At 50.5% G+C, this 22,199-nt stretch overlaps 1 protein-coding gene across 8 annotated transcripts in view; it reads left to right on the top strand.

Moving 5' to 3' along the window:
• The window catches only part of ASCC2 (activating signal cointegrator 1 complex subunit 2), a 41,466-nt gene extending 29,686 nt beyond the window's left edge, over window positions 1–11,780 (top strand). For all 8 annotated transcript variants that reach the window (XM_032883370.1, XM_032883369.1, XM_032883368.1 and 5 more), the window contains 5 exons: window positions 5,835–5,928; window positions 6,027–6,157; window positions 6,706–6,805; window positions 8,283–8,362; window positions 8,824–11,780. In XM_032883370.1, coding sequence (XP_032739261.1) covers window positions 5,835–5,928; window positions 6,027–6,157; window positions 6,706–6,805; window positions 8,283–8,362; window positions 8,824–8,995 — 577 coding nt within the window. In that variant the 3' untranslated portion in view covers window positions 8,996–11,780. The remainder of the gene's footprint in view (window positions 1–5,834; window positions 5,929–6,026; window positions 6,158–6,705; window positions 6,806–8,282; window positions 8,363–8,823) is intronic.
• Window positions 11,781–22,199: the final 10,419 nt, after the last annotated feature.

Raw genomic sequence — 22,199 nt, 5'->3', positions numbered from 1 at the left:
TCCCTTCCTATATCTTTGGATGTGTCAGCCATCAAATCTTTAGACAATAGAGCCGAGCGGTACTTCTAGAAGCCGCCCCTCCATGTGATTTTCTCTGTTCTGTGACAAAATGAGAAAATTAAGGACCTATACTAAGTGAGTTTTTCAGAGGGTGAACGCATTCTATTTTAAGGCCTTTCTACTTATTTTTAGTGTATGTCCTTTCTACTTTTATGGGATTGAAAAGCCCATTTATGATTTATTCATTCATTCAACAAATATTTGCCTGGTGCTTACGGCATACTCGGCCCTGGATTTATTAAGTGCTGGAGATATAAGTGGGCAGTGAAACAGACACGGCCCCTGGCCCTATGGAGTTTGCAGTAATCAGTTGTTCAAACAAGCAGAGTAACATTGCAGATCTAACAGGCACTATAAGGTGAAGGTGTACAGACTTCCGAGCTTCCGGTAAGGGATTTGATCTGAGTAGGAAGGCTCCTCTGAGGAAATGACGTGGGACCAAGAGTGGAAAGATGAGGAAGGGTCAAAGGGTCAATTCTGAAAAGAGCGGGCAAGGAGAAACTTTCTGGGCAGAGTAAACAACAGGGACGGTGACCCCGAGATCGTGGGGAGCATGGTGATGGTCCATGAGCTGACACATTTTATGCTTTGGAAAGAGGACCTGGCTTTGGAGTAGAGGCCCATTGGAGGGACCACGAGTCAGTCAGTAGTGATGATGGTTCAATAGAAAAGGCAAAGTAAGACATTGACAACACTGTGCTAGCCCCCAGGGTTCCTTTAAATGGTATTGGTTCATAAAATCTGGGAATTTGGGGGGCGCCTGGGTGGCTCAGTGGGTTAAAGCCTCTGCCTTCGGCTCAGGTCATGATCCCAGGGTCCTGGGATCGAGCCCCGCATCAGGCTCTCTGCTCAGCAGGGAGCCTGCTTCCCCCTCTCTCTCTCTCTGCCTGCCTCTCTGCCTACTTGTGATCTCTGTCTGTCAAATAAAATGAGTAAAATCTTTAAAAAAAGAAAATCTGGGAATTTGGGAACTGCAGGACAAGTACAGGCTACGCACCCCACCCCTCGTTATATATATATGGAGACAGTGAAGTTTAGAGAGGGGCAGTGAGAGACCTGCCCTGTTCTTATGATAGGAACCCCGGCAGCAGAATTGCAAGCTGCTTCTTCAGTGAGGGCCCCGTGCAGCTCCCTCTCCCCAGGGCCATCTCATACTAGAAGCTCAGCTGGCCGACGGCTTCGGGGAGCGGGCGCAGGGCAGCTATAAAGCCATCTGGCTGGCTGGACAGGAAGCAGTTGTAAACTGCTTAGTCACACACGTTGCGACATCCCCAGATCCCAGGCTAGAGATGTTATCCTGCATCAGCGGCCACTGTTCCAGACCAGCATGACCCTTGCAGCTCCTTTTATGGAAAAAGGGGCAGATGAGGAGGGCTATGCCTTGCTCTGAGGGTACTCCAAGCCGCTGGGCAGAGAGACTGGGCGGCAAATGTTTACCAAACTCGTGAAGTTGGGTCGCCTGGGGGCTGGGGATTGCAAAGAGGCAAAGCCTCCATTTATGTGTTCATTATTTATTTATTCATTCAGCAAATATTTATTAAGTGATTTACTAGCTCCAGATCCTGTGCTAGACACCAGGGAGACAAGGTGAGCAGGGCACTCGGGGCCATGCTCTCAAATGGCACAGAGACCGTGGGAAAGACTCAGGCCATTAAACGAGTAGCAACAGAGTGGGAGAGGTGCTGGGGTGGGGCATACAGGGACCGCAGTGGGGACGCCTGTCCTAATCTGGGCAGGACAGTCAGCAAGCACATGAGAAAAGTAGCACAAGGCAGGTCACACTTGAGTTAAAAGGTAGGTGTGTGGTTAAATCAAATAGCTCACTCAGTGGCTCAAGTAATAGGGAAATCTCTTCCTGGCATGACAGGGAGTTACAAGGTAGGGCAGTCTAGGCTTGGTTAACCTGTGGTACAGCCTCATCATCAAGGAAGCATCTTTGCCATCTCTCGGAGCTAGTTCCTTTGAAGCCACTGGGCAGCTGCAGCTGTTTCAGCTGCAACCTCCAGAAGTGACAGTGCCAAGAGGAAGTCTGGACCAGATCTTCCTGTATCTCTTTTAGAGACCAGGAAGCCTTTCCCACAAGTTTCCAGCTCCGGTCTCATCGCAGTTGGGAGCTGGATCACAGGGCCAAGGTCCAGACCTCCAGCAGAAGGGGGAAAGGTCAAAAGACCTGAACCAAGTGAGGGTCTGTTAGGAGTGGGGTGAGGTGGATGATGGCTGTTGGGTAGATGCCAGGCACATGGGCCAAATGAAGGAGGCAGTGTGTATAAGGTGGGGTCCCATAACTCCTTTGGACTAAACTCATAATCTGGAAGATTATGAGTGTTCTCCCTCAGAAAGGGGTCTCTGGCCAAAAAAATGTCTGTGCACCTGGCTTCTTGGAGAGGCACAGAGCACATTAGCATGTTAAAGGCTCTGACAAGTCCTGCCGTGAAAAGAAACAGAATTCACTTTGTTGAGCTAAGTAGGTGCCAGGTTCACTTTTAGTCATCATCTTATTTCATCCCTGGGATGCAGAATTAAGACTTGGCAAAGATAAGAGGCTTACTTGTGATGGATCACACAGCTCAGGAAGTACCTGAGCAGACTCGAGTTGGTAGACCTGTATTCTGGCCCTGGCTCGGCTGGTCGAAGCTGGGTGACCTTGGGAAAGGTGCTATGCCTTTTGGGGCCTCTGTTTCCTCACCTGCAAAAGGAGGGGTTTTTTGCCTCCTCAGGTCCTTTAGGAGTTCAGAGGTGGGAGCCATACCCCAAGGGCCAGTTGGGCTTTGAAGGATAGGCTGGAAGAAGTGAGGAGGGGGAAAGGGGCTGGGCTTCAGGGGAGCCCACATGGTCCCTGGGCTCCCTGTCATCTTGTAAGAGGCCAAAGAAGCACCCACTCCAAAGTCTCCGAAGCCACTGTTGCTCGTGTTTCCAGACTTGACTGGAGTTCTGGGCCTCGGATGGGTCTTTTCCTGGCTGGCATTCATTGCTCCTGACTTTTCCTTCTTGGCTCTAAATGCAGTCATGTGGCCGAAACTGCACCTCCCTGGATGGCATGCCCAGGGCACCAGGCTCCACTGTCCCTGCCTGTGTCCTCTCCAGGAGGACCCTGGGTGGGCAGAGTTGTCAAGGTTTTGCTGCCCTGCCAGGGAGCTACATAACCAGAAGACTACAGTGGGATCTTACGCACAAGAACCAGGGACTGGATGGACCAGGAGCTATGGGGTGTGGCAGAAAGGACTGTGACCTCTCTCATTCATCCCTGGACGCCTGGCTCAGCACAGGTCCTAGCACCTACTAGGCCCTCAGGAAATATGTGTAGAAAGAGGGGATGTGCTCCTTCCAGTGGCACCAACCACTTGGATGAGCTCGGGCGCCTTTGCCGTGCTCCCCTCTTCTTTCCTCTTTAGCCCCCAGCCTGATGAAGAGGACCAGGTAAGGGCTGGGCCCAAAGTCACAGGCCCCCTTTCTTGGCATGATATGAAATTTTCCTGTGGACCAAGAATTTTCCCTTGTCTAGATCCAGTGCTCCCCAATGCCCCCCGCCAAGAGCCTCCATTTCCTCTCCTCCCACCCCACCCCCACTAGACCCCCTGAAGCCAGAGGTCATGTTTCCTTTCTCTGTGTTCTTAGGGCATGCTTACCTTCATTCAGCACATTTCATGATAGCTGCCATTTGGTCGTGACCCTCTCTAGACTATGAGTTCCATGAGGCCAGATCCAGACCTTACTCTTTTCTTTTTTTTTAAGATTTTATTTATTTATTTGACAGAGATCACAAGTAGGCAGAGAGTCATGCAGAGAGAGAGGGGGAAGCAGGCTCCCTGCCAAGCAGAGAGCCCGATGCCGGGCTCGATCCCATGACCCTAAGATCATGACCTGAGCCGAAGGCAGAGGCTTAACCCACTGAGCCACCCAGGTGCCCCAACCTTACCCTTTTTTGATTCTCTCTCGCAACTCAGCCTTAGTACTCTGTCTGCCACATAGTAGGCCCTTAGTAAAAACTACTGAAAGAAGCCAAATCCTGACCTGTCCCAGGCTCCCAGGCAGACAGCCTGAGTGACGCAGGCCCCTGTCCCTCCCTGCATCAAAAGCCAGTTAATAGAAGATTTTTATGAAAGCTGCATATGACTTTGTACCTCTTTTTCTTCTTCTTTTTCTTCTTTTTTTACCCCCCCCCCCCCCAACCCTTGATACCTTCCAGAAAACCGATTTCACAGCTAAGCTGGATTTTCTTGCCTGGCATCTCATATTGATTTTCCCCTGCAGGGCTAGAAACTACATTCCACAAGCCTGCTATGTGTCTGGCAAGCCAGGGTTTTCTATGGATTTGCAAAGCCACAGTTAAGAGGCCTGAGTCCCCACTGAGGCTGTGCTACAGTTCACAGATTTCAAGCACATCCCTCTCCCCTCCACCATGCCCGAATTTCCTCACCTATGATATATAACAGGAGTTGAACTTTTGGACTTTTTCTTCCAGTGCAATCTGATGTGGAAGATTGAACTGTAGAACAGATAGAAGGCTACTGTGAGGAAAGCAGGGGTGCGAGGAAGAAGGCAGCTACCCCTGCTCTCCCCTCACCCCTCTGAAGTATCCCGTGGCTCCCCTGAGCTTAGTAAGCGGGCCACATGTGGCCTCGCTCTTTCTTAAAATTTTTTTTAAAATTTTTTAAAGATTTTATTTATTTTAGAGAGAAACAGCATGAGCGGGAGGGGCAAAGGAAGAGAATCTCAAGCAGACTCTATTCTGAGCACGGAGCCCGACGAGGGGCTCGATCCTGGGACCCTGAGATCATGACCTGAACCTAAACCAAGAGTCAGAGGCTTTAGACTGTGTGCTACCCAGGTGCCCCTAAATTTTTGGTTTTTACTTTTTAATTTCTTTTGTAGATTTTATTTATTTATTTGGCACGGAGAGACCGCTTGAGAGGGAACACAAGCAGGGGGAATGGGAGCTGGAGAAGCAGGCTTCCTGCTAAACAGGGAGCCCAACACAGGGCCGATCCCAAGACCCTGAGATCAGGACCTGAGCGGAAGGCAGACTCTTAATGACTGAGCCAACCAGGCGCCCCTAAATTTTTGTTGTTTTAAAAGGTTCGAATAATCCCAGGCCCTACCTAAGAGTAACCATTGTCATTTGACAGGGGACTTAATAGCTCTTTGTGCATTGACATGTAAATTATAATCTATGTGCTCATAGGAACACGTAGTTTGTCTGGTTTGCCTTCTGCTTTTTATACAGCTGGGATCTTACTGCATACATTTTTCTGTAGCTTACTCAGGAGTAAGTCTTAGAATTCTTTCTGCATCAGCACAGATAGATGAATGTCATTCTTAATAACAGCCGCACAGCGTTCTGTAATATAGATGTGGCACATCATTTGGCCATTTCACCTGTGATGGACACTAGTTGTTTTCCATTTTTCACTGTCACAATCAACGTTGAAAAGAAAATTCCCCATCAGACTTCTTTATGCACCTGGCCAGCGGTTCCCTAGGGTGGGTGCCTCCGAGAAGAATTTCCCAGCCGAAGGGTGGGTACGTTTTACATGGCAGCATCCCTTTTGGGATGCCTTCCAGAGCAGCTGGACCGGGTCACAGGGCCACCAGCAGAGGGGACAACCTCCCGCCCTCCCCCACCGCCCACAGCCCTGCCCCTCCCTTTAACACGGCTGCTTGTCAGTTTGCACGAGCCCAAGCCCGTGGTGCCTTGGACACTCGCGCTCACAGCCTCCAAGGCCTGATGATTTTCCTTCCTCTCTCTCTTCGATGTCCCCACTCGCCGCCGCCAGGAAGGAGGAGAACACGCGGAGCCTGCTGAACGACAAGCGGGAGGTGGTGGCTCAGCGGCAGCGCTATGAGCAGTACAGCGTGGTGGTGGAAGAGGTAGGGACCCCAGGCCTTTGCGGGGGCGGGGGTGCGGAGGGAGTCGGCAGGCCCCGGGCCCATCGGCCCCACACTCCTAACCCCCACGCTCCTTGCAGGTACCCCTGCAGCCTGGCGAGGGCCTGCCCTACCGCGGCGACGACTACGAGGATGAGTACGATGACACCTACGATGGCAACCAGGTGGGCGCTAATGATGCCGACTCAGATGATGAGCTCATCAGCCGCAGGTGAGGCTTCGGGGCGCTAAGAGGGCGGAGTTCGGGGGGCGGGGCCGGGGGCGGGGCACAGGAGTGCTCCCGAAGCTTCTTGTTCATACAGATGGGGAAGCCAAGGCCCCGATGGCATTAGCAAGTCAGTGGTAGAGCCAGGGCCTAAACTGAGCCCTTTTTACTCCTGGTGCAGTGCTCCCTCTAGCTCCAGACACCCCCTCAGCCAGTTGGTCCAACCCATCCCCAGTGGGACAGCATTTATTTGGTTTCATGCACTCCTTTCAGATTGTTCTTAAATGCAGAAAACTCTTAGCCATGGAATCTTAGATTTCCCAGTGTGGATAAAAACAGAGCTGCCCAGCTCAGCCTCCCCTAAGCCTCCGTCTCAGGTTCTGGTACTTTCAGAGAGCCTGGGGGCTGGAGCAAAGCTGGCTTAAAAGCACCCAGCTGCCTGAACCCATCCCCATCCTGATACCCCCTCTCACCCAGCCCCATCGCCTCCTCTCCGAGGCTCCCTTTCCAGGTCTAATCCAGTCTTTGATCTCACTTTCTCTCTAAACCCTCAGGCCCTTCACCATCCCTCTGGTGCTGAGAACCAAAGTGCCCGGAGAAGGGCAGGAAGAGGATGAGGAGGAGGAGGAGGAGGCTGAGGATGAGGCCCCCAAGGTACCGCCTTGGCGGGTGGCAGATGAAGGGCAGGGGCGGTTCTGAAGGGCAGATTGGGGCCACTGCGCCCCTGCTTGCCTGCAGCTGGCTTTGAGGTGGTCTCACTGCCTGGGAGAAGAGGGTTCCTCTGAGCCTAGGATGTCTGCTTGGAGAGTTGCTGGCTTGGAACTCACCTCCACTGCCCAGTGTGGGCTTAGGGGACAGGTTAGAGGCCAAGCCTTTGAGTTGCTGGGTTTGTCAGGCCCATGAACCTGGGGGCTGAAAGAGGGACAGCTCTGGGCCACCATGCTCAGGATGGCAGTTCTTCGATTTGTTTGTTTTTTTAAAGATTTTGTTTATTTATTTGATTTGTCAGAGCAAGACAGAGAGAGAGCAAGCACAAGCAGGGAGAAAAAGCAGGCAGAGGGAGAAGCAGGCTCCCTGCTGAGCAAGGAGTCCATTGCGAAACTCGATCCTAGGACCCTGGGATCATGACCTCAGCCAAAGGCAGACGCTTAACCAACTGAGTCACCCAGGCATCCCAGGATGGCAATTCTGAAACTCACAGAAATGTTAGAGCCCAAGGGCCCTTGGAGGTCATCTGGCCTGGTGGGTTTGAAAATTCTGGTTTTTGGCAGCTGAACTTTTTCCTCAAATGAAACCTCAACTAGAACCTCAACATATAAAACAGGTTAAGGGTGGTGTTGCTCAGCTTGAACAGAGTGGCACCTTGGGACCCCTGTATCCCCTTGTGCCCTCCCACCAGGGTGACAAATTCTGATGCATCCAGGCCTGGCTCCCGAGGTAACGAGTAGCAGAGACTGCCAGAGACCGTGGCTGGTGGGGCAGAAGCACACATATACCCTGTCTGGGGGGTTTCTCAGCAGAAATGGAGGCCCAGAGCTTCCAGGGCTTTCTCTTCTTCCCAGGCAAGGCATCAGCCCAGATTTTTCTGTAAAATCTTTCAGTTTTTGAATGTTATGGTTGCACTTGTTTGTGTTTCTTTTTAAACAGTATAGACCGTGAAAGCCTGTGTGTCCTCCTTCAGTCCCAGCTCTCCCCACTGCTAGTCCAGTCTCCTTTGCTTATTGGCCAAAAAACAGTCTTCAGGAGTGGGTACTCCCGGAGTACCCCGGGGGTGGCCCTAGAGTGAGGACCAGGCAGCTCCCAGGGGCAGCTCTCTTGGCCTTCAAGGCCCTGTGCGGCCTCTCATGGTGGCCATCCTGTCCCTCATTTGTTATCCACGTGCCCATCTGTGGTCCACCTGCTCCACCCTACCTGTGCAGGAAGCCTTTGTCCCTTTAGCGGCTTCTAAAGGACGAGAGAGGCTTCTCATGGAAAGCTTGGACCCAAGCAAGGGCGGCTGCATTACAGGGCCCCACTCCTGGCCCTGAGGTGTCTACAAGATTCAGCCAGGCACAGCTTCACAGCTACGTGAGGCTTGGGCAAATGGGGCAGCTCCTGACTCTAGACTTTTTTTCTCCCCTCCCCTCCACAGCCTGATCATTTTGTGCAGGACCCTGCGGTGCTGCGGGAGAAGGCAGAAGCCAGGCGGATGGCCTTTCTCGCCAGGAAGGGGTGAGCATTTTGAAGAGCTGTGTCTGGGGGGAAAGGGGCCTTCTGGGGGGAAGGGACCCATCTGGGGAAGGCTCAGCCAAGCACCTAGTATGTCGCGTGTGTTAGTTTAATCCTCACGACAGCCCCATGACATAGCCACTTTATCATCATCCTCATTTTACAGAGGAAGAAATAGACCCATCTCCAAGCCCTCCTCTCCTTGCTGTGGGCTGTGCTCAGCCTACAGCTGGTCCTTCCCGCAGGTAGGCCAGGGACCCATCTGGAGGCAGGGTTCAGAGAAGAGAATTCACCAGACACAGGACCGGCCAGAGCCCCCAGAGCCCTGCCCTTGTGGGGCTCCATTTCTTCTCATTTGCAGTGGGACAGGGGTGTCCTGGCCCCAGCTGTGTGTCCCCTCCCAGGGACCTCTAAGAAAGGCAGTGGGCTCTTCCCATTCCCTGGGTGGCTTGTTCCTTCCTTAGGTACAGGCATGACAGCTCGACGGCAGTGGCCGGCAGCCCCCGGGGCCACGGGCAGACCCGTGAGACAACCCAGGAACGCAGGAAGAAGGAAGCCAACAAGGCAACGCGAGCCAACCACAACCGGAGAACCATGGCTGACCGCAAAAGAAGCAAAGGCATGATTCCATCCTGAGGCCGCCCTGTCAGGGCCAGCTGGGAGGGGGCAGCAGCAGACCTGCCAGGCTGAGTTACTACAGCCTCGTGTCTCCTCACCTGTTGGCCTCCTGCTGGGGCCCCAAGTTCAACTCCAACCCCTCAACAGCCTCAGCTTCGCAGCCCCTGAGAAGGCCGCCTCGTCGTCCACCAGCCAGCCGTGAGCGCCTTCTTGCAGAACACACAGTGCCTTATCCCACAGTGGAGGAGCCCCTGGGCCCAGCGAGCAGGTGAAAGGGATGGGGACAGAGCCCCAAGGCAAGCCTCACAGACCTCATGCAGCAAGACACCACTTCTCTTGGTGGTTTCCTTCCCGGATGGCAGGAAACCTGTAAATTCAAAAACAAAAACAGAAAAGGCCTGCAAATAAAGTTTTTGACCCTTTCAATCAATGATCCATGAGTGCCCCCAGCCTGCTTCCCCTGTATCCCATTCTTCAGTGACAGCCACCATCAGGAGAGTGAGAGAGCAAGGTGATCGCCTGCTCTGCTCATCAGCCTGGCGTGCTTGCCTCACGTTTTAACCCCTCCCGAGGTTGCCCTGCTTTGTCTGTCCCTGAGCACATTACTCCCTCCTCTGAACCTCTAGTCCCTGCTTGTGGAAAGAAGAGATGAAGGTGTGAGGCCCTCTGGTCCCCTCCATGCTCTCGTTCAGTCCCTGCAACCTCCACCCCTAGAGGGAGGGAGTATTTCCAGCCCCATGGTGTAGGTGAGGCGCTGAGAGCTGGAGGTGCCTGCCCAGGCAACAGGCAGGGCGGTTGGGGGAAGAACAAGGATCAGACCCTCAGTCTGACCCCTGGCCTTTATAGAGTCCTAGACTCCCATAGGTGGTGTCATTGCCATCTCACAGCTGTCCCGAGGACACTTGTCCAGTAGCAAAGCCAATACCAGAAGTCAGATCCTCCAGAGTCAAGGAGTCAGAGACCAGAAGACGCCTGTGAAGGAGGTCCGTGCCAAGCCCCATTGAAGGACTTGGGCCTAGTTCCTCAAAACCCCACCCGGGTGTGGTCAGTTGGTTGATAGTGTGGCAGCAGGTGCCAGGCATCCCGATTCCTGGTCTCTCCTCACCCCCAGATTGTTGCTGATCAACAGAGGATCGAGTGTGCGGTATTTGCCGGCCTGATCCTCCCCAGCCTGGCCTGGAGTCCATCCATTGGAGCCAGGGCCCCTGCCCAGCTGGACCTTGACAAATCACCCGAGATGCTTGTGTAATTTATTTGCACATGGTTTGGATGAGTGTCCGGAGCAGTGAGGCAGACAGGCACTTGACGAATTGGTTTTGTTAGGTCAGCCGCACAAGTGAAAATCAATAGCAATTCCTCTGAGTCACGCCAGTTCTCTTGGTGCATTTGAGATGCAGACCAGAGAGGGGAGCAGTGTCTTCCCCTCCAGCTGCTGAATTAGCTGAGATCGGGCTCGGGGTCAGCCACTCTGACAGGCAGCAGGAAGACTCTGTTTCCTCCCAGAGGCCTTTGCCAGGGACCACACAGGTGAGGGTCATTTCTTTATTGTCTCCCTGAGCTCCTCAGACCCAGCTCTTGGCGCTGGAGCAAGGCGAGGTGAATTGGGGGAGCCCTGGGCTTTTCTCACCTTACCTGTTAGTGTTCACACACTCCTTCTCGCCTTCATTTTGTCATATGTACCTCCTGACCTCTGGGAGCGGCGTTCAGGCCTCACCTTGGCATCCCGGTCTAAAGGATTAAAGAAGACAAATGATTTTTCAAACTTTCCAGAATGTACTGCCAGACCAAACTTGATCTCCCTTGAAGAACTATTCTTCCTCATTGCAGATTTTGAGGGCGCCCCCTTCAGGGATGCTTTGCAAACACCTCACTCAGGAGTCCTCCAGAGCAGTGCTGGCAAGCACAACCCTTCGCTTCTCAGGGCCTCAGTTTTCCCATCTGCAAAGTGGGTACATTGGGCCAGGTGAATGGTTTCCACTTGGTGCCAATTAAATCCTCTGAGGAGGCCCCAAGGTTTAAGATGGGCAATGGCAAAAGTGTTACAAGTGAAGTGGGGTAGGAGCCCCGTACCCTGCTCACTTGATCCCTGGGCCCCACCACCCCACCGCTGCTCCTAAGGAATTTCTAAGTGCCTTCTCTGCACCCTGTTAGAGAACACAGCTATCACAGGCATTTCCCAGGAAGCTTTTATGACCCAGTGCCTCCAAGAGGACTTAGGATTTCGAGTGCCATTGTTTCTAGCTCACGAGGGGCACTGATGGCAAATGTGTCTGTCTGAACAGGGCTTCTGGACCTCTCTGAGGTGGAGAGAGCAGGGCAGGGCCTGTCATTGATTTTAAAAAAAGGGACCCGGGAGCCCAGGGAGGCAAGTTAGCAGTGGAGCCTGGATGCAGGTCGGTCCTTAGCCCCAGGTGCAGTCTGGAAAAGGAAACGATTAGCAGGAGCCTGCCTGTCCCTGTCACACCGGGAGCTTGGGTTGAATAATGCATAATGCAGAGAGGGAGACCAAGAACCACAAACAAAAATAAACTCACCAAAAATGCAGGGGGTGGTTGTGGAGCCCCCTACTTTAAAATGATGTCAATGAACACTTGGTAGCAATGTGAGAAACAAAATATTGAAGAGTAAGTTTGTTGTTGGTGGTGTTTTTTTAAGAGAATGAACTGGATGGTAATGCTCCACGATTGTGAAAATATTTTTGGAAAACTTCGTGTACAGACTAAGTCTGGAAAGCAATGTGCATAAATGAAAATGACAGTAAGACCATGATATTTGTAATGAGAATAAAAGCGCTTACCGAGTACTCACCGCGGCCAGAGTTTTCTGCTGGGCTCTTTCCTTGTGTTATCTTGTCGAACTCACGCCAGGTAGGTTCAGATGAGAAAACCAAGGTCAGAGAGGGCAGGTGACCTGTCTTACGTTCCACACTTACCACATGACCAAGGAAGGCTTCAGGCCCAGGATTTCCTAAAGCCCACGCTTCTAACCCCTATGCCACATGCCATCCTTTCTTTCTTTCCCCACCTCCGCATCCTTGTCACTAGTGTCCTTAACAAAGAAAGTAGAAAATATAAGCCCAATAGCTATAGGACAAGAGGATGGGAAATCCCAGTTCATCAGACCTTTTTTTTTTTTTCATTTTGTTTTCAGATTGGTTTGTCCTTTCCTCTGTGAGTCCAGTCTGCCGTGAAGCCCACTGAATGATTCTTCATTTTTATGTCCAGGGGAAGCAGAGAAAAGGCTTGCGGGGGGCGAGGGGAGCAGAGAAAAGAGCTCTCTCAGCAGAGATGGGGACAGCAGACCCTGAGGAGCACAGAGGCCTGGGAGGGGGCAAAAGGGTCCAGGGTGAATATGGAAGAAGGGTGGGAAAGAGGATGGGAGCCCCAGAATTAGGACCACAGGCCAGGCCATGGCCCAGACATTTGTCCAGAGCAGCTCCCAGTATGAACTGGCTGTCCTCAGGGCTTGGGGCATGGACGGTCAGCCTAGTTGGAAGGACCAAGGGAGGAGAGGCTAAATGCGTCCACTCAGCACATGTTTACCAAGATCTACTAGGTGCCAGGCACTGAGTCAGGCATGTGTGAGAAAGACCAGCCCCTCACCCCCTGCCCTCGTGGAATTCACAGTCCAAGGTGGGATCTAGACGTTAAGACATTTTGGGAAAGTGATTTAGTCACAGTTGTACTAAGCCCTAATAAATGAATGAAGAAACGAACAGGCAAGATGAACAGAAAGAAGCCAAGAGCAAAGAGACTTTCCAGAAGCAGCAGGTAGTGGGGGTGCCTGGGTGGCCCAGTTGGTTAAGTGTCTGCCTTCGGCTCAGGTCATGATCCCAGGATCCTGGGATCGAGCGAGGAGTCAGGCTCTCTGCTCAGTGGGGAGCCTGCTTCTCCCTCTCCTTCTCCCCTCCATGCCCCCTACTACCTCTGGCTCTCTGTCTCTCTCAAATAAATAAAATCTTTAAAAAAAAAAAAAAAAAAGAAAAGAAAAGAAAAAAGCAGCAGCAACAAAGGGTAGTGGTCACAGTGTCAGGCAGCAGCTGGGAGGTCAACCAGGCTAAGTCAGTGAGGCTCACGGCGGGGCTTTGCCCCCACCTCCCCAAGAAGGGAAGACATGGAAAGAATGGAAGGTGAGGAAGAGAAGGCCGGAAAGTGGGCCCCTCTTCCAAGGAACATGGCTTCAGGAGGAAAAGAGAGCTGAGAGGAGAGGAAGGAGCCTTGGAACCCAAACCGTTTTTTTTTTTGGTTTGTTTTTTTAAAGATTTTATTTATTCGGCAGACAGAGATCACAAGTACACAGAGAGGCAGGCAGAGAGAGAGGGAGAGGCAGGCTCCCCGCTGAGCAGAGAGCCCGATGCGGACCCTGGGATCACGACCTGAGCCGGAAGGCAGAGGCTTTAACCCACTGAGCCACCCATGCACCCCACCCAGACTGTTTTGATGGGATGTCTAGGAGGAGGGGAGGCACCAGGGCTCTAGAAAATGTGCTTGGGGGAAGGCTAGTCCCCAGTAGGAGCTCCCCAGGTCAGCCTGGTGTCCTGTCCCAGCTAGATCTCTGAGTGCTGGGGCAGGAGAAAGGGACCTTGACTATGGCCTGAAACTGGTGTTGCAATTCTGCAGCCTGAAGAGAGGTAACCAATGTAATCTAAAGGTTACTATCTCCAGCCCCGGCGGGTGGGGTGGGTTGGTATGTGCATCTTAAAATGAGAATCAAATTCTGACTTCGCATCACACTAGAAATTCTCTCCCAGCAATTGATAATCATCAAGAGAATTTCAGACAGCTGGAAGACCTCGGAGAGCCTTAAAGGGCATTTTGTCCAGTTTCTCAACGTATTTAAGCCCCCAGCCCTCCCCCACAAGTCTCGGACCCTGGGATTTCAGTTACACCACCCCTACTCCCAGGAGTCGGGGAGGTTCGCCCTGCTTGAGAATTCACTGGGCTTCCAAGGTGCTCTCCCAGCCATGGAGGTTATATCTTCAAGCTTTACTCGCTGCGGTCTGAATTACAAAAACAACGGGCACTTAATTCTAGGTTTCCCACTATGAAATTATGACATTGAATACGCCTTTTCTGGCTGCACAAGCCCACCCTCAGCACTCTGGCGGGTCCCTTAAGTGCTCTGCCATTCCAAGGGGGTAATTTGGGTTTTCTTCTGAAAGTGGTTTTCGCAGAAGGGCGAGGCAGAAAGGGGGCCCTTCAGTGGGATGAGGGCCAACCATGCCCGTCCGTTTAGGAATTTTATGGGCAGAGTTTCCACGCAGGCTCCTGCCCCCATCTTCCATCCTGTGGTCTAACGTGCTTACATTGTGTTCTTTCACGTGCATGTTTGCAGGCCTCAAGAGCCCATCATTTTTATTGTTATTTTGTTTGTAAAGCGTGGCGAAAAGAGCACTGGACTGAGGGTCGGGAGCCTAGGGTCTAGGCCCTTAGATTTCAGCAAGCTGTGTGACCTTGGGTCAGTTCCTTGTCCTCTCTGGGCCTCAATATCTTCTTAGAGGAAATGGGGATGATCATTCCCTCATCTCTCTTGCCTCATGGGCATGGGTAATTGTGAGGGTCAGCTGAGATCATGCTGGGTAGGGGCAGAGGGCACTCTGAAATTGGGGAATCTTGTTCAAAGGGGAGAGAAGAAAACCAATGGGAGTTTTCTGGCTATGCTGCATTTGGGGCATTTTCCTCTTCTCTCTTTTAATCACCCGGCCAGAAACTTCTTTGCACAAATCACCCATTTCCAACAGGCACATTTCTCATGGAATGCCAGGGTCCCAGGGCCAGGAAAAGTTTGAGAGCTGCCACTGTCTGGATTGTTGCTGACCGTTCTCCCTGGAAGGAGAGAATCCGGGAATGGCCTGAACTCCAAAGCTTTTGGCTCCATGAGCAAGTTCTGTCATGGAACAGCCTCCCCCAAAAGGCACCCACCCCTAGGGGAGCCTGGGAACTCTCACACTGGGACCCCTCTGGTTGGTGAGATGGTTGCCCCTTTCTCCTGACTGGTCTACCAGATGCCACAGATGGGCAGAACGCACCCCAGGTCCAGCTGGCCTATGTCACAGGAAAGCAGCAACAGACCAATTCCACGACCCGCCACAGGGGTGTGTGCAGCCTGTCCCAACTTTAGAGTCTACACAGGAAGGCACTGGCTCCTCCCCCAGAGTAGTAACTCAGAGTAACATGCAATGGCCAGGGGCCCATTTGGGTTTTGCCATTTATTTTTTTTTTTTTAAGATTTTATTTATTTATTTGAGAGAGAGGCAGTGAGAGAGAGCATGAGCGAGGAGAAGGTCAGAAGCAGAAGCAGACTCCCCATGGAGCTGGGAGCCCGATGCGGGACTCGATCCTGGGACTCCAGGATCATGACCTGAGCCGAAAGCAGTCGTCCAACCAACTGAGCCACCCAGGCGTCCCAGGTTTTGCCATTTAGAACAGGAGCTGAGCTCTGGGGTTAGAAGCAAGCTGCTAGCCTCAGCCACTCTCCAGCCTTGGGACTCTGAGCGAGGTGGCCTCATTTTTCTGAGCCATGGTTGTTTCTACACTGAGATGTTGGCAGGATGGCTGGGATAAGGTGTTTATATATAGTGCTGGCCCATGGTGAGGCAGGCACACGAACTCACAGGGCCCTGCTCAGTAGGACCCAGGAGAAGGGGGTGGGTGCCTTCCACCAATGCTGCAGTCAGATTTCCGTGCAGCCCACCTCTCAGCCTCTTAGCACAGCTGCTGTGACTCCTGTACGGCAGTCCTTCCGGAAGCTTTTGGGCTCAGGGTAATCCAGACACACAAGAGAAGACAATTGGCACAATCCACCCTGGTAAGTGTGTGATGAGTGCCCTGGGAGCACAGAGGAGGTATCCTGCTCAGCTTTGTGGGACAGGAAATTACCATGAATCCTTGAAACAAAGCCAGGTGATAGGTGTGATTATATAAGCCTCGTTTAGAGGTTCGGCCAGTTGCTCATGGCTGAGCAGTGGCTGATTCAAGATTCAAACCCAGGTTTACCAGCCTCCTGGCTTTCCTGCTTCCCTATAACTCGACACTTAACTCCATGCCTTGTTAGCGCAGCATGGAAAAGAGGACCTATCACCTCCTTTGTTCTAAACACCATACTTCTATGAGTACAACTTATAATCAAGTCATTCCATTAACAGAGATGAGAGTGGAAAGTTGGGCAGGATATATTTTCCAAATCTCCACTTTAAAATAGTTTTCCCTGTCTGCGAGCAAAAGGAAGGGCTACTCCTTAAAAGGATCTAACTTGAAGGAGGTGTTTCATTAGGAAGGATTAGTGAGCCCAGGAGATAAGACACGCGCAGACTTGCAGCCCCAGGGCAGGACGTAGCCTCTCTATTGGAGGCCTGGACCGAGGGAGAGAGAATTGTGCTCAGACTTCTGCAAAGGAGAAAGACGAAAGCAGATAGGAGTCCGTTATGTGGTTAAAGGTGTGGGGAAGAGATAAGGACCGCCGGAGGAATGCACCAGTCAGCTAGAGTTTAAAACAGTGTTAGAGACACTAAAAACAAGATTATCACAGGACACGCAGGGGAGCGCAAGAGGGTGATCAGGCCTTAGAGGGATAGAAAGGATGTCAGGAACAGGGTTTCAAAACAGCTAGGACAAGGGGTGGGGCACTTCGATGATTCAGCTGTACAGTCATCCCCAAGGCTCTCAGCCTCTATTTTGTGGATCAAATATGCTAATTAGGCACTGTTCCCTGAAGACTGTGCAGGGAGGCCCCCCCCACCCCCATAATGTACTCATGGTAACAACATAACAAAACCACGGCTGGTAGGTGTGTGCTAAAAACATTAGAAGCATTACGTCACATAGCTTCCCAACCACCCTGTGAGGTATTGCTATCATTATCCCATTTTCCACAGGAGGAAACTGAGGCTCACAGAGGGGAAGCAACCTGCCCAAGGTCACCTAGCCAGAGAGTAGCAGAACTATAATTCAGGGGCACTTGGGTGGCTCAGTCAGTTAAATGTCTGCCTTCGGCTTGGTCGTGATCCCAGGGTCCCGGGATCGAGCCCCGCATCAGACTCCCAGCTCTATAGGAAGCCTGCTTCTCCCTCTCCCGCTCCCCCTGCTTGTGCCCCTCTCTCTCTGTGTTTCTCTCTGTCAAGTAAATAAATAAAATCTTAAAAAAAAAAAAAAAGAACTAGAATTCAAAACCAGGCATGCGCTATTTCCATAATCCATGCCTAGAACCGAGGCAGGAGAGCAAAGGGACCCACAGCAAGGACGGCATTTGGAAAGTTCGTAAGGTGAGATTTGAGGTAGCTTGGATCTTAAATGTCAGGTTAAGGAATTTGAACTTGCTCTTAGCAGTAGTGGGGAGCCATTGAAGCTGTTTGAGCAAGGGAGTTGATCTGGCGGTCTTATGAAGGTGCAGTGGAGAAGAAGTGTCCAGAGCAGCCAAGGAAATTTTCTGTGCAGGAGTTTCGAAGGGAGGAAAGGCCGGGAACAGCAGGAAGACAGTCAGCCAACACCCTGTGAGTACAGGGGAACTAAGTGGCTCCCAGCTGACACTCTCACTACATTCCATCATTGCCTTGTCCTTGATGCCAGCGGGAGTCTGCCCTTGGCATTCAGTCCGTGTATAAATCCAAGCATATCAGTCCAAGGCCCCAGTGAAGAGAGCTAAATGATTTTTACACAGCACCGAGCTGTGGTTATGAGCACAGCCTCTGGAGCCAACTATCCTGTATTTGAACCTCTGTTCTACTTTTTTGAGCTGGGTTACCCTGGGCAAGATATGTAACCTCTCTGAACTTTCATTTTCTACCTGTACAGTGGGGTTAAGAGCAGTGCCCACCCCGGGCTGGGGAATCTAGTAACATAGGGTATATTAATGGTACCAGGCCCAGGTGTGTGTGTGTGTGTGTGATCCTCTGGGTGGGCTGGTGCCTGCCCCTTTTCCTGTGTTCATCCTTTGCTCACACTGAAGCAACGGCCATAACCTCTATTTTGCCTGCGGAATTTGTATTCCCTCCAACTTTGCACATTGCTCAGACATTTTAAATTCATTGATTCCCGTCCTTTCCTCACAAGACTTCAAATTTATTTGTAGGACAGATTTGCTCCTTGTTATTGGAAGAGCTGGCTGAGTTACGGGATGAAATCTATTTCTGTTTAATAACTTACATGGCTTTCCTCCCTCTTATTACAAAAGCGGTAACAACCTTCTCAGTGTGGTTCACATCAGTAAGCAAAGAGAAAGAACATCTCCACCACCTGGAAATAATTGCCATTAGGATTTTAGCTCTTATCCCTATGACATTATTTTAGAAAAAGGAATATACATAGGCACTTGATTTTTTTTTACATATGCATTTTCCACAAACATGGGATCATATTACATAGGTGCTTATCCTTGGTTTTTTTGGTTAGTTGGACATAGTGAACATGTTTCCCTTTCTCATCTGTATCCTCTTTAAAGGGTTAGCAGTGTTCTCCCATGATACTGTCGTGCCTGGAGTTGTTCGTGTTGGTTGTTTCTCATTATTTGCTATTAAGCTGCAACGCTCAATCTCCTGGCTAAATGATTGTCCAATCCATGGTTATTTTCTCAGGGTAAATCCTTAGAATTGCTGAGTTAAGTTTCTTGACTGTCGAATTAGCCCCTCCCACCAGCCGAATTTCAGAAGGATCATTTCCTGCATCTTTGCTCACGTTGGGTATTATCACAATTTTTACAAATCTTCACGAATTTAATAAGTAAAAGGGTTTCTAGCTATTTTGATTTGGCAAATCTGTTCTTGCAGGTCCTCAAGGAGTAGATGGGTCTTAAGGTCTAAAATGGATCTGAGAGCGTGTGGGGGATGGGCAGAGTGGGTGAAAGGTGGCGGGAGATGCAGACTTCCAGTTATGGAATGAGTAAGTCATGGAAATAAAAGGCGCAGCATAAGGAATATAGTCAATTCCATCAGAGGAGCGTTGTATGGTGACAGATGGTAGCTACACTTGTGAGCATACCATAAAATATAAACTTGCCAAATCACTCTGTCGTACACCTGAAACTGATATAACACTGCGTGTCAGCTACAGTCGAATAAAAAAATTAATTAAAAAAAAATTAAATGGAGTGCCTGGGTGGCTCAGTCAGTTAGTCATCTGCCTTCAGCTCAGGTCATGATCCCAGGGTCCTGGGATCGAGCCCCGCATCGGGGTCCCTGCTTGGCAAGGAGCCTGCTTCTCCCTCTCCTGCTCCCCCTGTTTGTGTTCTTTCTCTCTGTCCAATAAATAAATAAAATCTTTTTTTTAATTAAATAGACCGGAGAAATAAACCTCTTACACACTAACCCCCAGCCCAGAATCTGCTTCCTGGGGAACACAGCCTGTGATAGGCAGCCTCTCTGTGTCTACTGGGGAAAAGCCTAGAATGTTCCAAGGGCTGGGCCTTTCTTCTTTGAGCTGCCAGGCCAACTTGGACTCCACCCAGTGCTGCAAAGTTTTGAACCTTGGCAGGCACCCCTAGAGTGCCAGCCTGGATAACCCCTGGCTGGGTTAATTAAGCAGTCAGCTGGGTAAGGATTTATTGCACTTACTCCTTACTCCCCTTTACACCCCTCCAAGATGACAACATCTCCAGAAATAACAAGAATCATAGTTGCCATTGTGCAATATCATGGCGGTATTTGACAGTTGAGGACACTGGCTCAGAACAGTAAATAACTCGCCTAAATTCACACAGCTGGTGAGTGGCAGGGCTTGAATTCTAACCCAGGACTGTCCATTCTAAAATCAGTGCTCTTTACACCTCACTAGAGCTCTTCACTGGGAATAATAACAACGACCTCTTGGATCACTGTTCAAATAAATTGACACATAAACTGCAAAGCGCTTAGTACAATGCCTGGCTCATGGTAAGTGGTCGGTAAATGTAAGCTATTCATCAGAAACCCTCCAGAGACTTACCTGTCTTTTTAGAATGGAATCCAAACTCTTGCAGCATGACCTATAAGACCTATAAGACCTATAAGATCATGACCCTATCTATTACTGCCTCACTTCCTTCAGTTCTGTGAATAAACCAAACCCACACCCACCTCAGGGCCTTTGCGCTGGCTGTTCTTGTTTCCTGAAATACTCTTGATCTTTACCTGGCTGAGATTTCCATTCAGATCTCAGTTCAAATGCCATCCCCATGGAGAAATGTTCCCTGACTTCCTACCTGAGCATCTCACACTGCTCTTTAAGCCTGAGTCAGTCCCAAATGTCACGTTGTTTTATTTTATTCATAGCCCTTAATGTGAGCTGACGTTCTTATTTAATTTCTTATTTACCATCTGTCTCCCCTACTAGAATGCAAGCTGCGAGAGGGTAGGGATCTTTCTTGTTCTTCACTGTGTATGGGGTCTAGAACAGGGCCAAGCAGAGTAGGCACTCAATAAAGATGTATTGGTTGACTGACAGACTGACTGAATAAATGAGAAATTTCTTCCAGTTTGGAGAGATTTTTGAAAACAAGAGAGAAGCTAGGAGAATAGGACATTAGCTCAAATACACTTAGCTGAGAGAGTGGTCCTGCTTGCTCAGAGGAGAGCTATACTGGATGCCAACTTCTCAGAAGAGGATTTCGGAGGCCTTCAGTAACTAGCTTATTGAGGTTTCCAAGCATGTAGCTTTTCCTGACACCTGTGCGAGGGGAGCAGGTGGGGGGTCCCCAGAGCTTTCTAACCGTAAAGACTGTCCCAGCTCTTGCCTCCAGGAAATGCCTCAAGCTGAGCTTGGGAAGGAAAGTTTTTCCAGTAATAAAAAGCTTCTTGGTGCCAGTCTGAGGCGGGTGCTAATCCTCACTTCCCCCACCTGTGAGGCACACCCACCCAGGGAGCTCTGGGGAAGCCCAGCTCCCAGTTGGCAGTGCCACGCAAGGACGAACCCTCACTGGGAGCTCAGGAAGGGGAACCCTGGGCTTTCCAGCAGCTGGGTTCCAGGCCTGGAGCCAGAGCCGGGGGCTCACATTTTGCATTTCTCTGTGTTCACACCCTCTCTGGGCAGCCCCCTTCTAATTGATTCCTCCCCCATTATAAGAATAATACATGCCTGATGCAGAAAACTTAGACATCGGAGAGAAATACAACAGGAAATGACTCTCCCGGAGTTAACCACTATTAACAATTTGTTGTGAGCATTTCCAGTTTTTCTCTTATACACGTTTACCAAAAAACCGCATGGTGCTTTATATGAATTTACAGCTTGTTTTTTCCACTTAGCTTTGTACTTTGATGCTTTATGCGCACCTTTTTCTTAAGCATTTTTTACTTTTTCTTTTTTTCTTTAGAAGACTTATTTATGGAGCACCTGGGAGGCTCAGTCAGTTGAGTGTTACGTGGTTTTTTTTGTTTGTTTGTTTTCTTTTTTCTGAGAGAGAGAGAGGGCACAGGCACCAGGAGGGGTAGGGGAGGAGCAGAGTGAGAGGGAGAGAGAATCCCAAGCAGGTTCCATGCTGAGCACAGAGCCAATTTCGGGGCTCAATCCCACAACCCCAAGATCAGGACCCAAGCCACAATCAAGTGTCAGATGCTTAACCGAGTGAGCCACCCAGGCACCCCTGTTGTGTACTTTTTAAAGATTTTATTTATTTATTTATTTGACAGAGAGAGAAAACTCACAGAAGGAGGGGGAGCAGGAGAGGGAGAAGCAAGCTCCCCATTGAGCAGGAAGCCTGATGTAGGACTCAATCCAGGATCCTGGGATCATGACCTGAGCCAAAGGCAGACACTTAAATGACTGAGCCACCCAAGTGCCCCTATGTGCATTTTATTTTTTTAAAAGATTTTATTTATTTATTTGACAAAGAGAGAGAGCACAAACAGAGGAAATGGCAGGCAGAGGGAGAGAAAGAAGCAGGCTCCCGTTGAGCACAGAGCCTGATGTGGGACTCGATCCCAGGACCCTGGGACCGTAACCTGAGCTGAAGGCAGAACTTAACCCTCTGAGCCACACAGGTGCCCCTGTATTTCTTGTACTAATTGCCTGTTTGTGTTATTAGCCTTAGCTTCCAAGTTATTCACCTTTTTCTTAGTAACTTGGCAGACTGCTTCATGTATTAGTGAGGTTGGTACTTTGCCATATTTGATGGGTATTTTCTTCAAGCCAAACAAGGTTTTAAATGACTGCTTATTGGGGCACCTGGGTGGCTCAGTAGGTTAAGCCTCTGCCTTCGGCCAGGGTTATGATCTCAGGGTTCTGGGATAGAGCCCCACATCGGGCTCTCTGCTCAG

The sequence above is a fragment of the Lontra canadensis genome, unplaced genomic scaffold, assembly GCF_010015895.1.
Source record: "Lontra canadensis isolate GAN:19392208 unplaced genomic scaffold, GSC_riverotter_1.0 scaffold87, whole genome shotgun sequence".
Lineage (NCBI taxonomy): Eukaryota > Metazoa > Chordata > Mammalia > Carnivora > Mustelidae > Lontra > Lontra canadensis.
The sequence above is the reverse complement of the archived record's forward strand: the minus strand, read 5'-3'. Positions and strand labels throughout refer to the sequence as shown.